Source organism: Babylonia areolata, chromosome 15 (assembly GCF_041734735.1).
Source record: "Babylonia areolata isolate BAREFJ2019XMU chromosome 15, ASM4173473v1, whole genome shotgun sequence".
Taxonomy (NCBI): domain Eukaryota; kingdom Metazoa; phylum Mollusca; class Gastropoda; order Neogastropoda; family Buccinidae; genus Babylonia; species Babylonia areolata.
In genome coordinates this window covers 32,040,470-32,065,469 of record NC_134890.1, presented here as the reverse complement: position 1 = coordinate 32,065,469, position 25,000 = coordinate 32,040,470, and the positions used below count along the sequence as shown (strand labels likewise).

The following is a 25,000-nucleotide window of genomic DNA, read 5'->3' as shown; positions in this document are numbered from 1 at the left end:
GTTTGCAACTATTTCGTTTGTGAAGCTCACTCTTCTCTGTCTCTCTCTGTCTCTGTCTCTCTGTCTCTGTCTCTCTGTCTCCGTCTCTCTCTCTGTCTCCGTCTCTGTCTCTCTCTCTCTGTGTCTCTCTCTGTCTCTGTCTCTCTGTCTCTGTCTCTCTCTGTCTCTGTCTCTCTCTGTCTCCGTCTCTCTCTCTCTGTCTCTCTATGTCTCTGTCTCTGTCTCTCTCTCACTATGTATTAAGTGGATTGTTTTCGTTCTTCCTATTTTATTTTTAAGCTGTGTGTGCAACACGTGCACCCAAAATGTATACAGGTCGGTGACCTCACATTAAAATTCTTGAGTTCTCTCTCTCTCTCTCTCACACACACACACACACACACACACACACACACACACACACACACAGTCACACGCACGCACGCACGCATGCATGCACGCACGCACACACATTCCTGTGCATCACGCTATAACACCAAGTTACCACTTTGAAAAGAAAAAAATGGTCACCTTAAATTCCGTGAAGCTGTGAAAGAGAACTGTCGTTGTTATTGCTGCTGCTGCTGTTGTTATTGATGCTGTTATTGATGTCATTGATTTTGTTGCTGTTGTTGTTGTTGTTGATGTAACTGTTGTTGTTATTGATGCTATTCATGATGATGATGATGTTATTGATGTTACTGTTGTTTTTGTTGTTGTTATTGATGTGACTGTTGGTATTGCTGTTATTGATGTTGTTGTTATTGATTTTTTGTATTCGTATTTGTATTTCTCTTTTTTGTCACAACGGATTTCTCTGTGTGAAATTCAGGCTGCTCTCCCCAGGGAGAGCGCGTCGCTACACTGAGAGCGCCACCCCCTTTTTTAGTATTTTTTTTCTGCGTGCAGTTTTATTAGTTTTTCCTATCGAAGTGGGTTTTTCTACAGAATTTTGCCAGGGACAACCCTTTTATTGCCGTAGGTTCTTTTACGTGCGCTAAATGCATGCTGCACATGGGAACTCGATTTATCGTCTCATCCGAATGACTAGCGTCCAGACCATCACTCAAGGTCTAGTGGAGGGGGAGAAAATACCGGCGACTGAGCCGTGATTCGAAATTGTGCGCTCACATTCTCTCGCTTCCGAGGCGGACGCCATCACTCCACTTATAATGTGACTTTTGTTGTTGTTGTTGTTGTTGTTGATGTATACCCTAACTGTTGTTATTACTGATGTGACTTTTGTTGTTATTGATGTTGTTATTGTTATTGATGCTGTTATTGTTGTTATTGATGTTGTTGTTGTTGCTGTTGTTGTTGTTGTTGTTGCTGTAGTTATTGACGTATACCCTAACTGTTGTTGTTATTGATGTGACTTTTGTTGTTATTGTTGTTGATGTTGTTATTGTTATTGTTGTTATTGATGTTGTTGCTGTTGTTGTTGTTGTTGTTGCTGCTGTAGTTGTTGACGTATGCCCTGTTTTTGTTATTGATGTGACTTTTGTTGTTATTGTCGTTGATGGTGTTATTGATGTTGTCGTTGTTGTTGTCGTGTTGAGGTGGTGCTGCATGACCACAGGGAGGACCCCCTACCCATGACCCGAGGCTTCGTCATTGGCACCAACTGCACTGTGGAGGTGGAGATCAACAAGCAAGTGGTGAGCACGTGTGTGTGTGTATGTGTGTGTGTGTGTGTGTGTGTGTGTGTGTGTGTGTGTGTGTGTGTGTGTGTGTGTGTGCGCGCGCGCATGTGTGCGTGCGTAGGTGTCTGTATATGTGTGTGTGTGTTTGTGTCTGTGTATCTATGAATGCGTGTGTGCACGCACATAAAGAGAGAGAGGTGAAAGAGAGAGACAGACAGACAGACGGACGGAGATATACGGACAGAGATAGAGAAAGTGACATTATCAGTGTGTGGTTGTGACAGTGGCGGTGATCAGTGTCGCGTTAAGAGTTCTGGGGGAGTTATCCCCATCTGTCGGTCATGTTGCCTGAGGTGGATGCCGACATTCAATCAGAATGGAACGCCCGCGCGCCCCCCCACGCAAGCGCGCGCGCACACACACAGAAACACACAGACACACACACACACACACACACACACACACACACACACACACACACACACACACAAAAGCAAGCACCCTCTTCGCCCTGGTTCCCTGACCTTTCTTTTCCCTCTTCCCCACCTCCTCACCCATCCACCTCCACCCAAGTTGTCCCCCCCCCCACCCCGGCCCCAGCCCCGCGCCGCCCCACCGACAACGTTGTCCACCACCCCCACTTTCCACACCACCACCATCACCAACACACACACACACACACACACACGCACGCACATACACGCACACACGCCCCTCTCCCCCCCCCCCCCACACACGCACACACACACACGCACACACACACACAAGCAAGCATCCTAAGCCCCCCAAGAACCCTAACCTCTTTTATTTGCCCTTTGCCCCACCTTCTCACCTATCCACCCCCTCCCACGTTGCCGTCCCCCACCCCCCCACCTCCGTCCCCCCGTCGCCACCACCACCATCGCCACCAACACACACACACACACACACACACTTTAAAGTTCGAATGCTTTAAAGTTCGCAGTCCATAGCTATGTCTTATGGAATATCCTGCATGTGCTCACAACTTATTGCTTTTACTTTTTGTTTGCTTGTTGTGTTTAGTTTATAGTGTCCATAATTCCTATGATGGTTTTACGACAATTAAATGAGTTCTGAGTTCTGAGTTCACACACACACACACACACACACACACGTCACATGTCCGGTCCGGTGGGAAATCTGTGTGAGCGAGGAGCACCGACACAGATAACTGGAATGATTGCCCGCGGGCCGTGGTCCGTGGCGGGAGGTGTCACACTGCAGTGCACACTGTGTGTGTGTGGACAGACCGGAACAAGGGCGCCCCGGACTGTTAACTTCTCAACAATGTGGGTCAGCAACCTGTGATGGCAACGTGTGTGTGTGTGTGTGTGTGTGTGTGTGTGTGTGTGAACAACTTGTGTCAACAACTTTGGATCAGCATTGGTCAACAACGTGTGTCAACAGCCTGTGTCAACAGCCTGTGTCATCAGCGTGTGTCAACAACGTGTGTCAACAACGTGTGTCAGCAACGTGTATCAAAACCTTGGGTCAACAACTTGCGTCAACAAATGGGTCATACATGTCAACAATACGGGGTTAAATTCGCGTGTCAACATCATGTGTTTTTTGGGTTTTTTTTATCAGCATCATGTGTTGACGACGGTTGTCAGCAGCGTGTATCAACGACGTGTGTTAACAACATGGGTGGTCAACCCGTGTCAACAATATTTATCAACAACTTGGGTCAACAGCGTCTCCAGTGTAAAACCGAGTGTCAAAAATGTTTGTCAACAATGTAGGTCACGACGTGCGTCAGAAAAATGCGTCAACGTGTGTGAACATCTGTCAACAATATGGGTTAACAGCGTGTCTCAACATGGGTCAACAACACATACGAACGCACTTGCACACACACACACACACACACACACACACACACACACACAATTATTGTTCATTCCATCAGCAACGCGATGTATGTCTGTCTCTCTGTCTGTCTGTGTGTCTGTCTGTTTGGCACAGGGGGTAGGTAGGGGAGGGGGAGAAGGGGAAGGTGGAGGGCGCGGGGGTCCGGGGGGGGGGGGGGGGGGGGGGGGGAGGGGCAGCAGGACGACGCTAAGTGATTATTGTTCTGCTTGAATGATTTAGCGATAACCGGACCAATCAGGACACACCCACTAAACTATGATAGGCTTTCTCTTGATCACTGGCCACAAGGGGGATAGGGGTGACAGGTGACTGCACAGGGCGGTGATACATTATCTGAGGAGTCTCCACACGGAGGGGACGCAACTGCAAATTATTATTATCATCAGGCATACGATTGGCTCTTCTCTTCTGGCATACGATTGGCTCTTCTCTTCTGGCATACGATTGGCTTTTCTCTTCTGGCATACGATTGGCTTTTCTCTTCTGTTCTCTCCCTCAGAGAGAATTCAAATGGTCTCCGCCCCAACTGCAGTCTGTGATGGGTTTTTGTGAGGCCTCCGTCACTGACACTGCACTGTTCAAGGCTGGTAACGGGGCTGTCGGTTTCGTGTGTGTGTGTGTGTGTGTGTGTGTGTTTGGGGAAGTGGAGGTTGTTGGGGGTGCCCGGGAGGTGGAGGATACACAGACATCCGCATGAGTCCTGGCCTGATTGGAAACGTTGCGATTGTGGTGCTGTTGTGTTGTGTTGTTATGTAATGTGTTGTATTTAATTGTATTCAGAACGAAAACTCTCTCTCTGTGTATATGTGTATAGATAGACAGATAGATAGATAGGTGTATATATATATATATATATATATAGAGAGAGAGAGAGAGAGAGAGAGAGAGAGGTATTCAGAACTAAAACTATCTAGGACATCACTCCTCACCATGAAGAGTGAAGCTTTGAGCACAAGGTCGTCTACAGAAGATGCATGGATGGGCCCCGTCTTTATACACACACACACACACACACACACACACACACACACACACACACACACACACACACACACACACATACACACACACATGCATACACACATACACACACACATGCATACATACAGACACACACACGCACACATGGTCTGAAGGCATGCGGAGTGATGGCCCAGAAGTAACGCGTCCGCATAGGAAGCGAGAGAATCTGAGCGCGCTGATTCGAATCACGGCTCAGTCGCCACTATTTTCTCCCCTCTACTAGACCTTGAGTGGTGGTCTGGTCATTCGGATGAGACGATAAAGCAAAGTCCCGCGTGCAGCATGCATTTAGCGCACGTAAAAGAACCCACGGGCAACAAAAGGGTTGTCCCTGGCAAAATGCTATAGAAAAATCCACATCGATAGAAAAAAAACAAATAAAAATTGCACGCAGGAAAAAATACAAAAAAACAAAAAAAAAACAAAAAAAAACAAAGGGTGGCGCTGTAGTGTAGCAACGCGCTCTCCCTGGGAAGAGCAGCCCGAATTTCACACAGCGAAATCTGTTATGGCAAAAAGAGAAATACAATACAATACAATACATACATACACACATTTTTATCTAAATTGTGTCTTCCCCCCCCATTTTACGTTCTCTCTACTCAGCGCATCGGGCTGGCCAAACCGTTTCTGGCGTTCGGCACGGGAACGTGTGTGGACGTGGAGAAACCGGGGTTCGTGAATCCCCTTAAGCGCTACCCTTTCTACACCAAGGAGGCTTGTGAGACCGAGTGCTTCATCGACTCCGTCATCAAGATGTGTCGGTGTCGTCACTTCCTTCATCCGGGTCAGTTTGAGGCTGGTGTTTTTGTTTTTTAATCTGATTTTAAAATTTGTTTATTACCTCCCCGTTTTCTGTTCTCTCTGTCTGTGTGTGTGTGTGTGTGTGTGTGTGTGTGTGTGTGTGTGTCTTTGTCTCCGTCTATCTGTGTGTCTGTGTATCTGCCTCTCTGTCTCGCTCTCTCTCTCTCTTCCCCCCTGCTTTTGCCTCTCTCTCTCCCTCTGTCTGTCTGTCTGTCTGTCTCTCTTCTTTATCATTTTGATTTGTGATTTGGCGATTTTATTTTCATTATTGTGTGTGTGTGTGTGTGTGTGTGTGTGTGTGTGTGTGTGTGTGTGTGAGTGACATAGCAGTTTTAGTATGAAATAGACTGAATATTTGGAGACACGATATTGTGTGAAATGACACGATACTGTGTGAAATGACACGATAGTGTGTGAAACGACATAACACTGTGTGAAATGTTTGGAGACATGACTGTGTGAAATGACATGACACTGTGTGAAATGACATGACACTGTGTGAAATGACATGACACTGTGTGAAATGTTTGGAGACATGACTGTGTGAAATGACATGACACTGTGTGAAATGACATGATAGTGTGTGAAATGTTTGGAGACATGACTGTGTGAAATGACATGGCACTGTGTGAAATGACATGATAGTGTGTGAAATGTTTGGGACATGACTGTGTGAAATGACATGACACTTGTGAAATGACATGATAGTGTGTGAAATGTTTGGAGACATGACTGTGTGAAATGACATGACACTGTTTGAAATGACATGATAGTGTGTGAAATGACATGACACTTGTGAAATGACATGATAGTGTGTGAAATGTTTGGAGACATGACTGTGTGAAATGACATGACACTGTTTGAAATGACATGATAGTGTGTGAAATGACATGACACTTTTGAAATGACATGATAGTGTGTGAAATGACATGGCACTGTTTGAAATGTTTGGAGACATGACTGTGTGAAATGACACGGTACTGTGTAAAATGACATGCCGCTGTGTGATATGACACGATACTGTGTGAAATGACATGATACTGAGTGAAACGATGAGACAGTTTGCATGTTTGAAGACATGATGATAGGCTGAGTGAAATGACATGATACTGTGTGAAATGTTGAGACAGTTTGCATGTTTAAAGACATGATGATATTGAGTGAAATGACATGATAGTGTGTGAAATGATGAGACAGTTTGCATGTTTAAAGACATGATGATATTGAGTGAAATGACATGATACTGTGTGAAATGATGAGACAGTTTGCATGTTTAAAGACATGATGATATTGAGTGAAATGACATGATAGTGTGTGAAATGACATGATACTGTGTGAAATGTTGAGACAATCTGCATGTTTAAAGACATGATGATATTGAGTGAAATGACATGATACTGTGTGAAATGATGAGACAGTCTGCATGTTTAAAGACATGATGATATTGAGTGAAATGACATGATAGTGTGTGAAATGACATGATACTGTGTGAAATGATGAGACAGTCTGCATGTTTAAAGACATGACGATATTGAGTGAAATGACATGATACTGTGTGAAATGATGAGACAGTCTGCATGTTTAAAGACATGATGATATTGAGTGAAATGACATGATACTGTGTGAAATGATGAGACAGTCTGCATGTTTAAAAACATGGTGATATTGAGTGAAATGACATGATACTGTGTGAAACGATGAGACAGTCTGCATGTTTAAAGACATGATGATATTGAGTGAAATGACATGGTACTGTGTGAAATGATGAGACAGTTTGCATGTTTGAAGATATGATGATATTGTGTGAAATGACATGATACTGTGTGAAACGATGAGACAGTCTGCATGTTTAAAGACATGATGATAGACTGAGTGAAATGACATGTTGAAATGTTCGGAGGCATGACACCGTAAGAAGTGACATGGTGTCGTGTGAAACGTTTTGAAACAAAGATATTCTGTGAAGTATTCGGAGACGTGATAGTGCGGTGTGAAATGTTGCAGGCAACGAAACGATGTGTTCTCTACAGACCTTAAGAACGTGCTTCAGACAGGCTGAAGGTGATTCGTCTGTCTGTCTGTCTGTTTGTCTGTCTCTTTCTTTTTCTCTGCCTCTCTGTCTGTCTTTCTTCTTTTTGTCCGTCTGTCGGGAGGAAGGTGGCAGGATAGTTATTGTATTGTATTGTATTGTATTGTATTTCTCTCTTTGTCACAACAGATTTCTCTGAGTGAAATTCGGGCTGCTCTCCCCAGGAAGAGCGCGTCGCTACACAATAGCGGCCCCCCCCCCTCCCCCCCCCCCCCCCTTTTTTTTTTTTTTTCCTGCATGCAGTTTTATTTGTTTTTCCTATCGAAGTGGATTTGTCTACAGAATTTTGCCAGGAACAACCCTTTTGTTGCCGTGGGATCTTTTACGTGCGCTAAGTGCATGCTGCACACGGAACCTCGGTTTATCGTCTCATCCGAATGACTTGCGTCCAGACCACCACTCAAGGTCTAGTGGAGGGGGAGAAAACATCGGCGGCTGAGCCGTGATTCGAACCAGCGCGCTCAGATCCTCTCGCTTCCTAGGCGGACGCGTTACCTTCAGGCCATCACTCCACTTACTCAGCTGCCTGTATAGAGAGTTCTTGAGGGTGTGGGTTCGAATCCTCCTCTCTCTCCTCCCCCTTTCTCCCAGGTTTGACTGGAAAATCAGACTGAGCCTTCTAGACATTCGGATGAGACGATAAACCGAGGTCCCGTGTGCAGCAGCTCCCCACTTGGTGCACTGGAAAAGAACCCATGGCAGCGGGAGTGTTGTCCTCTGGCAAAATTCTGTAGAAGAAGTCCACTCTGATCGGCGCACCAATATATAGGCATGCACTCATGGTCTGACTGAGCACGTTGGGCAATGCTGCCGGTCAGACATCTGCCTAGCAGATGGTGTGTAGCGTTTATGGATTTGTCCGAACGCAGTGACGCCTCCTTGAGAAACTGAAACTGAAACTGAAACTGCCCGCCTGTTTTTGTCCCTGTATCTTTCTGCTTCTCTTTGTCTCTGTCTGTCTGTCTGTCTGTCTGTCTGTCTCTCTCTCTCTCTCTCTCTCTCTCTATATATATATATATATATATATATATCCCTCTCCCTCTCTCCCCCTCTCTCTCTATCATTTTGTGTCCCCGTCTCGGTCGGTCTGTCTGTCAGTCTGTCTGTCCGTTTGTCTGTCTGTCTGTCTCCCCTTTCCTGTCCCTTTCTCTCTGAGTATGTCGATAGGTAAGTGTGTGTGTGTGTGTGTGTGTGTGTGTGTGTGTGTGTGTGTGTGTGTGTGTGTGAGTGTGTGTGTGTGTGTGTGTGTGTGAGTGTGTGTGTGTGTGTGTGTGTGTGTATGATTTAGACAGACAGACAGACAGACAGATAGAAACCGAGAGTGTGGTAATCTGTTATTCATGCTGTCGTCTTGTAGAATCTTTGATACATTTCAGTGTTACCATACGCACATGTCCCCACCCATGCGAACAAAGTGATGGTTAGGAGAAGAATCGAATCTTTGACTCAGAAATCAGCGAGAGGTCTCATTGTCCCCATTGTCTGCAGGAGACAGAGACAGAGACAAGAGCTGTTGTGAGACAGAGACAGAGACAGAGACAAGAGCTGTTGTGAGACAGAGACTGAGATCCAGACAGAGCCATTGAAAATAAATATTCATGAGACGCTGAGCACGTGCTGGGCTGAACGGCAGAACTGAAAAGGCTGGATATTGGCCAGCTTTAGTGGCGTCTGTTGGCTGATGATTGGGATGTGCTATGGCGATGACTGTAGATTAGTTCTATGGTGCTATGGCGATGACTGTAGATTAGTTCTATGGTGCTATGGCGATGACTGTAGATTAGTTCTATGGTGCTATGGCGATGACTGTAGATTAGTTCTATGGTGCTATGGCGATGACTGTAGATTAGTTCTATGGTGCTATGGCGATGACTGTAGATTAGTTCTATGGCGATGACTGTAGATTAGTTCTATGGCGATGACTGTAGATTAGTTCTATGGTGCTATGGCGATGACTGTAGATTAGTTCTATGGTGATGACGGTGGATAAGTACCGGCGTTGAATAAGTCACAGAAGAGACTGGAAAAAGTGTTGAACTGACTTACTGTATGTTGGTCTCGCGAAGTTTCTCTCTCTCTCTCTCTCTCTCTCTCTCTCTCTCTCTCTCTCTCTCTCTCTCTCTCTCTCTCTCTCTCTCTCTCTCTCTCTCTCTCTCTTCCCCTTTCTTTCCTTTTTTGTTTTTGTTTTTGTTTCTCAGAGAATAAAGCTATATGTGTGGTTTAAAAAATATATTTTATTTCATTTTTTAAATTTTTTTATATATATCTTTTTTTTTATAATGCTGTTATTTCTCGTTTGAGTGTGGTGTAATTCAAGGTCTAAAGAACTGAAATGTGAGGGTTTTAAAGCATCACATAACTAAGTTGCTGATTAATAATAATAATAGTAATAATAATAATAATAATAATAATAATAATAATATTAATGTGTGTATATATATATGTGTGTGTGTGTGTGTGAGAGAGAGAGAGAGAGAGAGAGAGAGTCGCTTGGGCCGGGCTGTCATGACGTCACTGCACGTGCCGGTTTCAGCCAATCACTATGGCGGGGGCACAGGGCGGGGTGGGTGTGCCTGTCCAATGCCGTGCAAGCAGAACATCTACTCCTCCGGTGTCTCCTTCGCCAACTTCAGGACCACGGCCATGTTCAATGATATGTGAGTGTGATGATGACAGCGATGATGAGGATGATGATGAGGATGATATGAGTGTGCTCGGATACGAATAAAGATTGATCAAACCGATGATGATGATGATGATGATGATGGTATCTGAGTATGCTCGGATGCGAATTAAGAATGATGATGATCATGATGATGATGATGATGGTATCTGAGTATGCTCGGATGCGAATTAAGAATGATGATGATGATGATGATGATGGTATCTGAGTATGCTCGGATGCGAATTAAGAATGATGATGATCATGATGATGGTATCTGAGTATGCTCGGATGCGAATTAAGAATGATGATGATCATGATGATGATGGTATCTGAGTATGCTCGGATGCGAATTAAGAATGATGATGATGATGATGGTATTTGAGTTTGCTCGGATGCGAATTATGGTGACAACGATGATGATGATGGTATGTGACTGTGCTGGGATACGAATTAAAAAAAAAAAGATGATGATGATGACCTGTCAGTGTGCTCGAATGCGGATGAAGGATGATGATGATGATGATGATGATGATATGTGGGTGTGCTTGGGTATGAATAAAGAATGATGAAGCAGGCAAACCAGACAATAGAGAGTTACAGTAGTCAAGGCGAGAGAGAAACGACAAGTCTAGATGTTGATGTTAACAACAACAACAACTATGATAATGATTGTACTACTGCTGCTACTGATACTACTATTAAGACTTCGTGTGTGTGTGTGTGCGTCCGTGTGTGTTGTGCGTGCGTGCGTGCATGTGTGTGTGTGTGTGTGTGTGTTGTGTGTGTGTGTGTGTGTGTGTGTTGTGTCTGTGCGGTGTGTGTGTGTGTGTGTGTGTGTGTGTGTGTGTGTGTGTGTGTGCTGTCCAGTCTGAAGGGCAGCATGCCATACGGGGTGACCAGCCTGCACCTGTACTTCCCGGACCCCATAGTGACCACCATTGAACAGGTGCCCGTCTACTCTCTGGAGGGGCTGCTCGGTAAGGCTACTTTATTCTTTCTTTCTTTCTTTCTTCTTTCTTTCTTTCTTTCTTTCTTCCTTCTTTCTTTTTTCCCCACCTGTACTTCCCGGACCCCATAGTGACCACCATTGAACAGGTGCCCGTCTACTCTCTGGAGGGGCTGCTCGGTAAGGCTACTTTATTCTTTCTTTCTTTCTTTCTTTCTTTCTTCTTTCTTTCTTTCTTCTTTCTTTCTTTCTTCTTTCTTTTTTCCCCACCTGTACTTCCCGGACCCCATAGTGACCACCATTGAACAGGTGCCCGTCTACTCTCTGGAGGGGCTGCTCGGTAAGGCTACTTTATTCTTTCTTTCTTTCTTTCTTCTTTCTTTCTTTCTTTCTTTCTTTTTTCTTTTTTCCCCACCTGTACTTCCCGGACCCCATAGTGACCATCATTGAACAGGTGCCCGTCTACTCTCTGGAGGGGCTGCTCGGTAAGGCTACTTTATTCTTTCTTTCTTTCTTTCTTCTTTCTTCTTTCTTTCTTTCTTCTTTCTTTTTTCCCCACCTGTACTTCCCGGACCCCATAGTGACGACCATTGAACAGGTGCCCGTCTACTCTCCGGAGGGGCATTTCGGTACGGCTTCTATTTTTCTTCTTCTGCTGCTGGTGCTTCTTTTCCCCCTCCTCCTCCTGCTTCTTCTTCTTCTGCTACTTCGTCTTCTTCTTCTTCTGCTTGTTTTTCGTCTTCTTTTTCTTCTTCTACGTCGTCTTCTTCTTCATCTTTTTTTTTTATTTAATTTTTTTTTTATTGTTCTTCATCATCACCATCATCATCATCTTCTTCTTCTACTTCTACTTCTTCTGCTTCTTCTTCTTCTACTTCTTCTTCTTCTTCTTGGTGGTTGGAGTGATATTCCTTGATTTTACAAAAGCGTTTGACTTAATCAATCACGAAAGATTGCTTCAAAAATTGAAATGTTATGGTATTGACGATAACTGCTTATTGTTTCTCAGGTCTTACCTAGAAAACCGTATTCAGTCTGTCTATTCACGTGGCTTTATTTCTTCCAAAAGGCATGTTCCAAGAGGAGTACCACAGGAGTCAGTTCTAGGCCCTCTCTTATTTTCCTTGTATATCAACGATCTACCTTTATCAGTTCAACATGCAATCTGTGATTTATTTGCTGATGATACATCAGTACAATATGCTAGCCACAATGTTGACGAAATTAATTATCATCTGAATGCCAACATGAAATCTGTCGAAAACTGGTGTGATGCTAATGATATGGTCGTGCACCCTGAAAAGAACAGAATGCATGTTAATTTGTCCTCGTCAGAAAAGACAGAACATGAAAGAAGCACAACTTAACATAAAATATAAAGACAATATTATTAAACAAGTTACAAAGCATATGCTGTTAGGCATTACTATTGATCAAAATCTTTCGTGACAGGAACATATTCATTGCCTTATAAAACAAGTATCATCTGGTGTATTCCAATTGTCACAGATCAAACACTTTATTGATAATCATTCTAGACGCGTGTTTTACTTTGCATATATACAGTCTCGCCTCAGCTATTGCTCGATTATTTGGGGTAAATGTCCGTCTTCTACATTAAAGCCACTTTGCTCTTTACAAAAACGTGCCATTAAGATGATTAACTATGTAAATACCACAGGCGGATCTGTGCACAATATGTACAAAGAACTTCAAATATTACCTGTTCATCTACTTATCAGATATAACACATTGATTCTTATGCATAAAATTGTTCATAACGCATGTCCACAATATTTAAAATCATTATTTTGTTTCCAGTTCCATCCTAAATCAGACAGAGCTATTGTCCCAAAGCCTAAAATTGATTTATTTAAGATGAGACTCATTTAATGGAAGCAAAGAATGGAACATGCTTCCAAAGACATGTCGTCAAATTCCAGCCATATCTCTCTTTAAAACTAACATAAGAATATTTCTATTCGATACATTTGATAAACCTACTCGCGGTCTTTTGCAAATGCTTTCTTGTACTCAGTCCACTAGCTGCCATGCCATGATGAATGAAAAATTGAATGTATGTATATGTGTGAACAGTAAGTGCGTGTGTGTGTTTGAGTGTGTGGGCGTGAATGTGTACGTATGTCTTTGCTTGTTTTGTAATGGTGTGTGTGTGTGTGTGTGTGTGGGGGTGTGTGTGTGTGTGTGTGTGTGTGTGTGTGTGTGTGTGTGTGTGTGTGCGTGTGTGTGTAAGTACGTACATACATGTAATGTACCAATTGTTCCAGTTTTCATCGCTTTATTACCTTAAATAGAATATTCCAGTTACTATTCTTTTTCGTCGTTCTTATTATTTTATTTTATTTCAATTTATTTCTTTATTTTTATGTTTTGTGTCGTTCTTTATTTTTGTTTTGTGTCGTTAAATGGGCAGAATTGTAAAAAAGGCCTTTACTGTTCATAATTCTTTACCCATTAAAGATTCAATCAATCAATCTTCTTCTTCTTCTTCTTCTTCTGCTTGGTTTCCTTCTTCTTCTTCTTCTTCTACTTCGTCTTCTTCATCTTTCCTATTGTTCTTCAGCATCATCATCATCATCATCTTCTTCTTCTTCTGCTTGGTTTTCTTCTTCCTCCTCTTCTTCTACTTCGTCTTCTTGTTCTTGTTCTTCGTCTTCATCTTTCTTCTTCTTGTCCTTCGTCTCCACCACCTGCACTTCCCTGACCCCATAGTGACCACCATTGAACAGGTGCCCGTCTACTCTCTGGAGGGGCTGCTCGGTAAGGCTTCTTTCTTCTTTCTTTCTTTCTTTCTTCTTTCTTCTTTCTTTCTTTCTTTCTTCTTTCTGTTTTCCCCACCTGTACTTCCCGAACCCCATAGTGACCATCATTGAACAGGTGCCCGTCTACTCTCTGAAGGGGCTCGTCGGTACGGCTTCTTTCTTCTTCTTCTGCTGCTTCTTCTCCTTCTGCCTGCCTGTGTGTCTGTCTGTGTGGTGTCTCTCTTCTCTCTGTGTGTCTCTGTCTCTGTCTCTCTCTTTTTCTTCTTCTTCCTGCTTCAGTTTTTTCTCTAAATGTTTTTTCTTCTGCTTTTATAATTTTGAACTCCGGGGCTGGGTAGGAAAAAAAAATCTGGTTATTTTGCTTATCTCAATACCCTGGAAAAAAAAAAGAAGTTCGTTCGTTCGCGTTTCTTCTTGTTCTTGTTCTTCTTCATCTTGTTGTTGTTGTTCTTCTTCTTGTTCTTCTTCTTCTTCTTCTTAATCTTCTTGTTCTTGTTCTTGTTCTTCTTCATCTTGTTGTTGTTGTTCTTCTTCTTGTTGTTGTTGTTCTTCTTCTTAATCTTCTTGTTCTTGTTCTTGTTCTTCTTCATCTTGTTGTTGTTGTTCTTCTTCTTGTTCTTGTTCTTCTTCTTCTTAATCTTCTTGTTCTTGTTCTTGTTCTTCTTCATCTTGTTGTTGTTGTTGTTGTTCTTGTTCTTGTTCTTCTTCTTCTTAATCTTCTTGTTCTTGTTCTTCTTCATCTTGTTGTTGTTGTTCTTCATCTTGTTGTTGTTCTTCTTCTTCCGTGTTTATTGTTTGTTCACTTTAAGGTTCTTTGGACAGTTTCAGTTTCAGTTTCAGTAGCTCAAGGAGGCGTCACTGCGTTCGGACAAATCCATATACGCTACACCACATCTGCCAAGCAGATGCCTGACCAGCAGCGTAACCCAACGCGTTTAGTCAGGCCTTGAGAAAAAAAGGAAATAAATAATAGATAAATACATGAAAAAGAACTACTACTACTACTACTAATATGTATAAGGCGCAAAAACTTGATGAAGTCAACTATAAGCGTACAAAAAATAATTAAAAATAAATAAATAAATACGTCGTAGTCATTCTTTTCAGTATGCTAAAACATATTCATACAATTCTGTTTTGGAGAATGGGTGAGGGGTTGATAGTGCGGAGAGGTGGTGATGATGGGGGTGAATATGGCTTCTTTTTTCCTTCTGTTTTTCTTTCTTTTTTCAGTCTTGTCTACTGCATGTATTTGTCTGGCAGTGTGCTTGCCTGCATGTCTCTCTGTTTGTGTGTCTGTCTTGCTGTCTCTCTCTCTCGTCTCTCGTGAGTGAGTGAGTGAGTGTGTGTGTGTGTGTGTGTGTGTGTGTGTGTGTGTGGCGCGCGCGCGCACGCGCATGTATGTATGTATCTTCATGAGCATGTGCGTGATTACGCTCGTGTATGGGCACGTGAGTTTGTATACGAGGTAAGAAGATGAGATAAGATTATTAAAAAATATTAAAAAAAAATAATATTAAAAATAAACACCACTTAATAACATGAAATGTGCGAGCGCGTGACATACACGTGACATGCAATCAGTGATAGCGATTGCATACACGTTGGTTTTTTTTGTTTTGTTTTTTTCTTCTCCCCCAGGATCTATCGGCGGACAGGTGGGGCTCTTCATGGGCTTCAGCCTGGTGACGGTGGCCGAGATGTGCGAGCTCATCTTCCTCCTCTGCACGCGCAGCCGCCGCCTCTTTTCGGAGGAGACCAGGCACGTGCTGGCCCATCCTCACCCTGCCCAGGTCCGCTAGATCCAGTGGTGGACTTTTTTTTTCTTCTTTTTTTTTCCAAGAGAGGGAGGAGGTGGGTGGTTGTGAGGAAGAGTGAGTGACAAAGGAAGGGGTGGGGGGAGTTCTGTGGGAGTGTTCTTGTGGGGTAGAGTGAGGGAGGGGGGAGTTCTGGGGGAGTGTTCTTGTGAGGTAGAGTGAGGGAGAATGGAGGGGGAGTTCTGGGGGAGTGTTCTTGTGGGGTAGAGTGAGGGATAAGGGAGGGGGGAGTTCTGTGGGAGTGTTCTTGTGAGGTAGAGTGAGGGAGAATGGAGGGGGAGTTCTGTGGGAGTGTTCTTGTGAGGTAGAGTGAGGGAGGGGGAGTTCTGTGGGAGTGTTCTTGTGAGGTAGAGTGAGGGAGAAGGGAGGGGGAGTTCTGTGGGAGTGTTCTTGTGAGGTAGAGTGAGGGAGAAGGGGGGAGTTCTGTGGGAGTGTTCTTGTGAGGTAGAGTGAAGGAGGGGAGTTCTGTGGGAGTGTTCTTGTGAGGTAGAGTGAGGGAGAAGGGGGGAGTTCTGTGGGAGTGTTCTTGTGAGGTAGAGTGAAGGAGGGGAGTTCTGTGGGAGTGTTCTTGTGAGGTAGAGTGAAGGAGGGGAGTTCTGTGGGAGTGTTCTTGTGAGGTAGAGTGAAGGAGGGGAGTTCTGTGGGAGTGTTCTTGTGAGGTAGAGTGAAGGAGGGGGGAGGGGGAGTTCTGTGGGAGTGTTCTTGTGAGGTAGAGTGAGGGAGGGAGAGTTCTGGGGGAGTGTTCTTGTGAGGTAGAGTGAGGGAGGGAGAGTTCTGGGGGAGTGTTCTTGTGAGGTAGAGTGACGGAGAAGGGTGGGGGAGGAGTTCTGTGGGAGTGTTCCTGTGAGGTAGAGTGAGGGAGGGAGAGTTCTGGGGGAGTGTTCTTGTGAGGTAGAGTGAGGGAGGGGGAGTTCTTGGGGAGTGTTCTTGTGATGTAGAGTGAGAGATAAGGGAGGGGGGAGTTCTGTGGGAGTGTCCTTGTAGTGAGGGATAAGGGAGGGGGGGAGTTCTGGGGGAGTGTTCTTGTGAGGTAGAGTGAGGGATAAGGGAAGGGGGAGTTCTGGGGGAGTGTTCTTGTAGTGAGGGATAAGGGAGGGGGGAGTTCTGGGGGAGTGTTCTTGTGAGGTAGAGTGAGAGAGAAGGGAGGGGGGAGTTCTGGGGGAGTGTCCTTGTAGTGAGGGATAAGGGAGGGGGGGAGTTCTGGGGGAGTGTTCTTGTGAGGTAGAGTGAGAGAGAAGGGAGGGGGGAGTTCTGGGGGAGTGTCCTTGTAGTGAGGGATAAGGGAGGGGGGAGTTCTGGGGGAGTGTTCTTGTGAGGTAGAGTGTTCTTGTGAGGTAGAGTGAGAGAGAAGGGAGGGGGGAGTTCTGGGGGAGTGTTCTTGTGAGGTAGAGTGAGAGAGAAGGGAGGGGGAGTTCTGTGGGAGTGTTCTTGTAGTGAGGGATAAGGGAGGGGGGAGTTCTGGGGGAGTGTTCTTGTGAGGTAGAGTGAGAGAGAAGGGAGGGGGGAGTTCTGTGGGAGTGTTCTTGTGAGGTAGAGTGAGGGAGGGGGAGTTCTGGGGGAGTGTTCTTGTGAGGTAGAGTGAGAGAGAAGGGAGGGGGGAGTTCTGGGGGAGTGTTCTTGTGAGGTAGAGTGAGGGAGAAGGGAGGGGGGAGTTCTGGGGGAGTTCTGGGGGAGTTCTGTGGGAGTGTTCTTGTGAGGTAGAGTGAGAGAGAAGGGAGGGGATGGGGTTCTGGGGGAGTGTTTATGTGTGAAGGGAGGTCCTCCACTAGACAGGTCCGCTAAGTCAAGAAAGGGACTTTTTTTCCCAGAGATGGAAGGGGGGTGGGGGGGGAGGGGGTGGCAGGAAGAGTGAGGGAGAACGGAGGGGCTGAGTGGAGGGGGGGGGGATGGGGGGGGGGGGTCTCGGGGAGTGTTTTTGTGTGAGGGGAGTTCCACCACTAGGCAGGTCCGCTAGTCAAGTGGGACTTTTCCTGGAGAAGGGGTGGGTGGTGAACACCGGACCATGTACTGATCGTGAAACAGAGTTCATTCCGACGTCTTTTGTGGACCCTGCTCCAGGGCAGTGCTGTATAACATGGACTTCTAGAATGGGCTTGAAGTCACGCTGTTGTATTGTATTGTATTGTATTGTATTGTATTGTAAGTCTTGCATAACATCGGATCGTATCGTATCGTATCTCATCTTATGTTATCCAATTGTTTCGTATCGCATCGTATCGTATCGTATTACTATTTTGTCACCACAGATTTCTCTGTGTAAAATCTTGGGCTGCTCCCTCCGGGGGTATGGGAAATTTTGGTGATCAGTTGTACTTTGTTGACTTTTAATTGGTCTTGTCTTCTCTTATCTTTCGACTGTCGTGCTGGAATTGTTTTCTGCAGGTATATTGTGTGTAGCACCGTTTCAGGAATGACATTTTGCGTGGCTTGTTGGGTGGGCATGTGTGTGTGCGTGCGTGTGTGTGTGCGTGCGTGTGTGTGTGTGTTGTGGTTTTGTGCGTGCGTGTGTGTGTTGTGGTTTTGTGCGTGCGTGTGTGTGTGTGTTGTTTTGTTTTGTGTGTGTGTGTGTGTTGTGTTGTTGGGGTTTTTTTGTTTTGTTTTGTTTTTTGTCTTGTGTGTGAGTGTGTTGTGGTTTTGTGTGTGTGTGTGTGTGTGTGTGTTGTGGTTTGTGTGTGCGTGCGCGTGTGTGTGTGTGTGTGTGTTAATGTGTGTGTGTGTGTGTTAATGTGTGTGTGTGTGTGTGTGTGTGTTGGGGTTTGGGGGTTGAGGGCCTCAGGAGTGTGACGCACCTTTTCTAACAGGTACAGGAGGAAAAACACAATGGATCAATCGAAACAAGAAGAAAAGACCGGTAACGTGCAGTAACCCCCGACATGATAGAACAAAAAAAAAAACATTCTGCATTGATTTCCTTATATAACGTGTACTGTTTACTGGCTGGATCCTTGTTCTTCTTGCTCTGTTCTGCTTGATGATTGGTTACTGGTCTGCTTGTGTGTGTGTGTGTGTGTGTGTGTGTGTGTGAGTGTGGTCTTCAAGACTGAGGATGTCGTGTTGTGAACGGGTATAGATCTGTCTCTTAAAATGTGTACTGACTATGGGATTTGTGTTCTCATGTTCCAGATGCGTGTGCAATCCGTGTTTGAAGTCGTCTGTATGGTGTGCGAATAATCGTGTGTATTATATCAGATTGACGTAAGCTTACAGTTGGGCCAACAGTAAAGTAAGAGCTGTATGATCGAAGGTTTCTCCATTGCAGTAGGAAGTCATTTACAGTTTAGTCTTCTGTGATGGCTCTAAAACTAGGAGGCAAGGTTGTACTGGCTCTTCGTACTACATCCTTGGGGGTAGTTGGCCTTGGGGGCTAGCTGGCCTTTAGGGGCCATCCCAACGCCGACTGTCCTGAAACCCGCTTGGCCGAGAGAGTCGGGGGGTGTAACTTGGGCAAGACACTCTCCACAAGAATCAAATTCCAGCCCAGATAGTTCGGACATATTTTTCATGGAAGTGAGCGCGAGCGGTTATATGTTTATTCTGTTATTTATTCACTTTTTCCCGTTCATTTACTCGTTTATTTATAACAGACTTTCGTAAAAGGGGAAAAGAGTTACGAATGCCAAGCTTTCCAATGATGGACAGATACAGTGACACATCATATGAAATGATGATGGACAGATACAGTGACACATCATATGAAATGATGATAGACAGATACAGTGACACATCATATGAAATGATGATAGACAGATACGTAAATAAACGTGTGTAAATCTACCAGCATTCCTTTGTAAATACAACATAAGTTTATCTGCGAAGAAGTTAAAACCATGAAAACACGAGACATCCCTCGCTGTACATCTGAATTAAGTTTGGTGATGTCATCAAGTGATGTCATCAAGTGATACTTATGACGTACAAAAGTATGGTGATGTCATCAAGTGATATGTCATCAAGTGATACTTATGACGTGCAAAAGTTTGGTGATATCATCAAGTGATACTAATGACGTACAAAGGTTTGGTGATGTCATCAAGTAATGCTAAATTACGAACATAATTTTTCCTTGCTTTTGTATTCAAAGTGAGAGAAATTTTCTGCTTCGTTAAAGAAAATGTATGTTTTATGGTCTACATTCAGGCTTATTTGATGCTTACGTTGTTTCAGCAAGTTCTGCTCTTTTCATGTGCATCCCCGTCACTTGGTTCCTTGACCTAAATGTCAATGAACTATTCTTGCCTCTCTCTCTCTCTGTCTCTCTCTCTCTCTCTCTCTCCGTCTCTCTCTCTCTGTGACACATGAGTGTGACAATGACAATGGAGGTGTCATTGCTCACGCTGTGTGATCCATTATTTCTTCTCGTTTTTTGGTTTTTTTTGTTGTTGTTGTTGTTTTGTTTCTTCTTCTTCTTCTTCTTGGTCCACGTCATTGCTATGGGCCGGACGCCTGACAAATAAAAACTTTGTCATTGTCATTCTCGTTGTCATTGTTATTCTCTCTCTCTCTCTCTCGCTCACACACACACGCACACACACACACACACACACACACTCACACACACACACACTCGCACACGCACACGCACAGAACGACGGATGGACAAACACTGAGAGACAGAAAGGGGCACAGAGAGAAACAGACACACACATGAACTGAGACACAGAGAGATTATAATTTTTCTTCTTTAAAAAGAAAACACCACCACAAAGCTTTCACTTCTGGACATCGAACATGCAAACTGAGAACTCGGATGTGCCAAACGGAAATGTGCAGTCATTTTGTTTTTTTTGGAATCCGAAAAGAACATGCCGTTTTATCTTTGCTCATTTTTAATTGCTCAAATATTGATGAAGTGTAATAAATAGATGGTGGCTAAATTTGATTGTCATGGTGGTGCTTCTGCTAGTAGTAGCAATATTAGTAGTTGTTGTAGTAGTTGTTGTAGTAGTGGTAGTAGATCTAACGACAGTTATGAATGTGGACGTTGTTGTAGTCAGTTGTTTTGTTCGATTTCACTAATTGCTATACACGCAAAGATGACACTGAGAGCTCGAGAAATACAATACAAAATACTAAGCATTGAATTTCATTTTTTCTTCTTTTTTTCGTTTTTTTTTTTTTTTTTTTTTTTTCCCAGTGGCGGAGATCATAGGATTTACTGCTGATTACCTGGATTGGGAAGATCAAGTACCAAGGATTGAATTTTATTCGATTTTTTTTTCAGTGTTAATCATAGGATTTATTGCTGATCAACTGGATTGAGAAGATCAAAATACTACGGATTGTATTTTATTCGATTTTTTTTCAAATAGCAACCACAGGATTTACTGCTGATTAACTTCAATAGAAGATAAAATACTTTCTTTTCAAAATGGAAATGAACACAACGCGGAACGGGCAAAACTGGCGATATTCATCTATCAATCAGTTATTATAGTATACTATGCCAGGGAATATTCTACGCATCAAGTAACTATGCTGTTACGTTCGTGACACGCAAAAAAGAAAAGGAAAAAAAGAAGAAAAAAGGTGTGTGTGTTTGGGGGGAAGGGGGGAGTATGCATTTTCGTGCAAAAACAGAACTCGGAACTCAAAACGTTTATTATTATTATTATTATTATTCAAGGAAACAAGAAGAGCGAGTCTGCCCCGAAGAGGTCTGGGTTTTCCATAATTATCATCACTACTGCGTTGTTTTTGCTGTTATTATTGCCAATATTATTTTCTACCCATGCCACGCATTCCCTGCATTCCTTGCATACCCTGCATTCCTTGCATACCCTGCATTCCCTGCATTCCTTGCATACCTTGCATTCCCTGCATTCCTTGCATTCCCTGCATTCCCATCATTCCCATCATTCTCCTCATGTTCATCCTCTGAGATGCGGGTGACCCCGCCGGTAGGATGTAGTCCAAGGGGGTAGGACATTTAGCCTGACACCGGCAGACTGTGGGAATTCTCATCACGATGGTTTGGAATCTGAAAAAAAGACATACATACAGATAGACAGACAAATAGATAACAAATACAGACAATAATTTTTACAATGGAGTGATGGCCTAGAGATAACGCGTCCGCCTAGGAAGCGAGAGAATGTGAGCGCGCTGGTTCGAATCACGGCTCAGACGCCGATATTTTCTCCCCCTCCACTCGACCTTGAGTGGTGGTCTAGACGCCAGACATTCGGATGAAACGATAAACTGAGATCCCGTGTGCTAGCATGCACTTAGCGCACGTAAAAGAAACCACGGCAACCAAAGGGTTGTTCCTGGCAAAATTCTGTAGAAAAATCCACTTCGATAGGAAAAACAAATAAAACTGCACGCAGGAAAAAAAAAGAAAAAAAAAGGGGGTGGCACTGTAGTGTAGCGACGCGCTCTCCCTGGGGAGAGCAGCCCGAATTTCACACAGAGAAATCTGTTGTGATAAAAAGAAATACAAATACAAATACAAAAGAACGGATAAATAGGGAGAAAGATCGACTGATGAATAGAGAGATTTATGTAATATGTTGATAATTCTTTTTAATAGATAGACAGAACTTAAAACGTTTTTTTAATATTTTTTTTATTCAAGGATTAAGATTTTAGGCATGGCCCATTCTTCTGCAGGAAGGTAGAGAGAGAAAGACAGATAGATAAACAGACACAAAGATAGAGAGAGAGAGACAAAGACAGACAGATAGATAGACAGATAGACCGTTGGGAAAGAAGGAAGGAAAACAGACAGACAGATGCCTGAGATACATATGACATGCGAGTTCGTCCTGTTCTCCCAACCTGTCCTTTCATAGTCTGTGTTGAATACTTCACAGTAAAAAAATCACTCACACCGTGAGTGCGCACAAGCCTGCAAGAATGCCCAGCTGAAGTGGAAAAAGCCTTGTCAAGACAATTTCACGGCTGCCTATCCAAATCACTACAACACAACCAAAAGAAACCGCAATAGCGAGTCTCTCTCTCTCTCTCTCTCTCTCTCTCTCTCTCACAGGCACGCGAGCGCGCGCATACATACACGCGTACTCACATGGCCACAAACACACACACACACAAACACACGCACACACACACATACAAAAGACACACATGCGCATGCACACGCACACGCAAACAATTATCTTACATCACAAATAAGAAAACACTACTGCTACTGCTACCACACACACACGCCTCCTCCCATCTTGACACGAGCCAATCCATTCCCAGCAGAGCGAAGCGAAACTCAGACCTGCTGAGAACAGTCCGTTCCCGGTCCAGCCAATCCAAGCTAAATTAAGCCTACTTTGTAAGACACAACGTTAAGCAAATCCAAGCTAAGTATTTTTAGCCCCGCCTGGAACAACGCAAAGCCAGCCCAAGCTAAATATAGCCCTGTCTAGAACAACACTATACCAATCCAAGCTAGATATAGCCTTGTCTGGCACAACGCTAAGCCAATCCAGATATAGCCCGGTCTGGCACCATACTAAGCCAATCGAAGCTAAATATAGCCCCGTGTGGCACAACGGTATGCCAATCCAAGCTAAATATAGCTCCTTATGCCACAACGCTATGCCAATTCAATCTAAATATAGCCCCGTCTGGAACAATGCTGTGCCAATCCATGCTAAATATAATCCCGTCTGGCACAACACTCAGCCAATCCAAGCCATGCTAACTATAGCCCCGTCTGGAACAATGCTATGCCAATCCATGCTAAATAATGCCCCGTCTGGAAAAAAACGTTATACAAATCCAAGCTAAATAATTTTAACCCCGTCTGGAACAGCGATATACCAATCCAAGCTCAATATAGCCCCGTCTGGTAAATGATTTTAGCTCCCTTTAGAACAACGCGAAGCCTATCCAAGCTAAATATAGCACCAAACCAAGCTGAATATAATTCCGCCTGACTTTTTGCACAAAACAGCACACACACACACACACACACACACACACACACACACACACAAAACAACCCAAAAAACAACAAAAAACACACAACAACACACCACACCACACAACAAAACAACACACCACACCACACCACAAAACAACACAACACACCACACCACAAAACAACACACCACACCACACCACAAAACAACACACCACACCACACCACAAAACAACACAACACACCACACCACAAAACACCACACCACAAAACCACACCACACCATAACACACCATACCACACAACAACATAACACACAACACACCATACCACACCACAAAACAACACACCATACCACACCACAAAACAACACAACACAACACACCTCAAAACAACACGCACCACACCACAAAACAACACACACCACACCTCAAAACAACACAACACCACACCTCAAAACAACACAACACACCACAAAACAACACACACCACACCACAAAACAACACACCACACACACCACAAAACAACACAACACACCACACCATAAAACAACACACCACACCACACCATAAAACAACACACCACACCACAACACAAAACAACACACACCACACCACAACACACCACACCACACACCACACCACACCACACGAACTTGACCGACCTGTCGGAGTACATGATGTGCGGACAGTAGGCGATGAGGTAGACGCTGTGGTAGTTGGACTCCACACAGCGCCCCACCACCGGACAGTCCTCGTTCAGCACGCATGAACAGCACCTGGTGGGACACAGAGACACCTGATCAACCCCCTTGATCGATCAGCACATCAGTCAGTCAGTTTCTCAAAGTGGCGTCACCACTCACTCACTCACTCAGGCCCATAACTACAGAGTAGTCGTTGGGGGAAGCCTGAGGACCGCTGACGCAACCTCCCTTCTCCATCTGTCTCTGTCAGCAGCCGCCGGCAGCAGCTCACGTGTATGGAGTCCGGTCCATTGTTTGATGTTCTCATGCCAGTTCTTCCGCTGTCTTCCTCTTCTTCTCCCGCCCTCGATGGTGCCTTGCATGATTGTTTTGGACAGACTGGTGTGTCGAGTGTTGTGCCCAAACCATAATATCAGCTTGCGTCTCTTCACAGTTGAAAGGAGAGGTTCCTGAGGTCCAGCATCACTGCGTTGGGACAAATTCATATATCTGCTAGGCAGATGCCTGACCAGCAGCATAACCCAACGTGCTTGTCAGGCCTTGAGTACATGATTATAATTATATCTGTGTACCTATCAGTGGATCCCTTTTTATATAATTTTGCCAGAGGACAACACTCCCGTTGCCATGGGTTCTTTTTCAGTGCGCCAAGTGCGTATTGCACACGGGACCTCGCTTTATCGTTTCCAAACTTGGGAGAAAGAGCAAGAGCGGGATTCGAACCCACACCCTCAGGGACTCTCTGTACTGGCAGCTGAGCGTCTTAATGATTCTGCCA

At 44.3% G+C, this 25,000-nt stretch overlaps 2 protein-coding genes across 2 annotated transcripts in view; one reads left to right on the top strand and one right to left on the bottom strand.

Moving 5' to 3' along the window:
* The window catches only part of LOC143290329 (bile acid-sensitive ion channel-like), a 93,745-nt gene extending 73,821 nt beyond the window's left edge, over positions 1-19,924 (top strand). The window contains exons 6-12 of the mRNA XM_076599682.1: positions 1,539-1,637; positions 5,145-5,325; positions 7,347-7,403; positions 9,965-10,088; positions 10,964-11,073; positions 15,467-15,618; positions 18,766-19,924. Of these exons, the coding sequence (XP_076455797.1) occupies positions 1,539-1,637; positions 5,145-5,325; positions 7,347-7,403; positions 9,965-10,088; positions 10,964-11,073; positions 15,467-15,618; positions 18,766-18,813 (771 nt within the window). The 3' untranslated portion in view covers positions 18,814-19,924. The remainder of the gene's footprint in view (positions 1-1,538; positions 1,638-5,144; positions 5,326-7,346; positions 7,404-9,964; positions 10,089-10,963; positions 11,074-15,466; positions 15,619-18,765) is intronic.
* A 1,313-nt stretch (positions 19,925-21,237) lies between these two features.
* LOC143290272 (uncharacterized) overlaps positions 21,238-25,000 on the bottom strand; it is a 16,411-nt gene continuing 12,648 nt past the window's right edge. Inside the window, exons 5-6 of the mRNA XM_076599614.1 lie at positions 24,181-24,294; positions 21,238-21,619 (exon numbers count right to left, since the gene is read on the bottom strand). Of these exons, the coding sequence (XP_076455729.1) occupies positions 21,358-21,619; positions 24,181-24,294 (376 nt within the window). The 3' untranslated portion in view covers positions 21,238-21,357. The remainder of the gene's footprint in view (positions 21,620-24,180; positions 24,295-25,000) is intronic.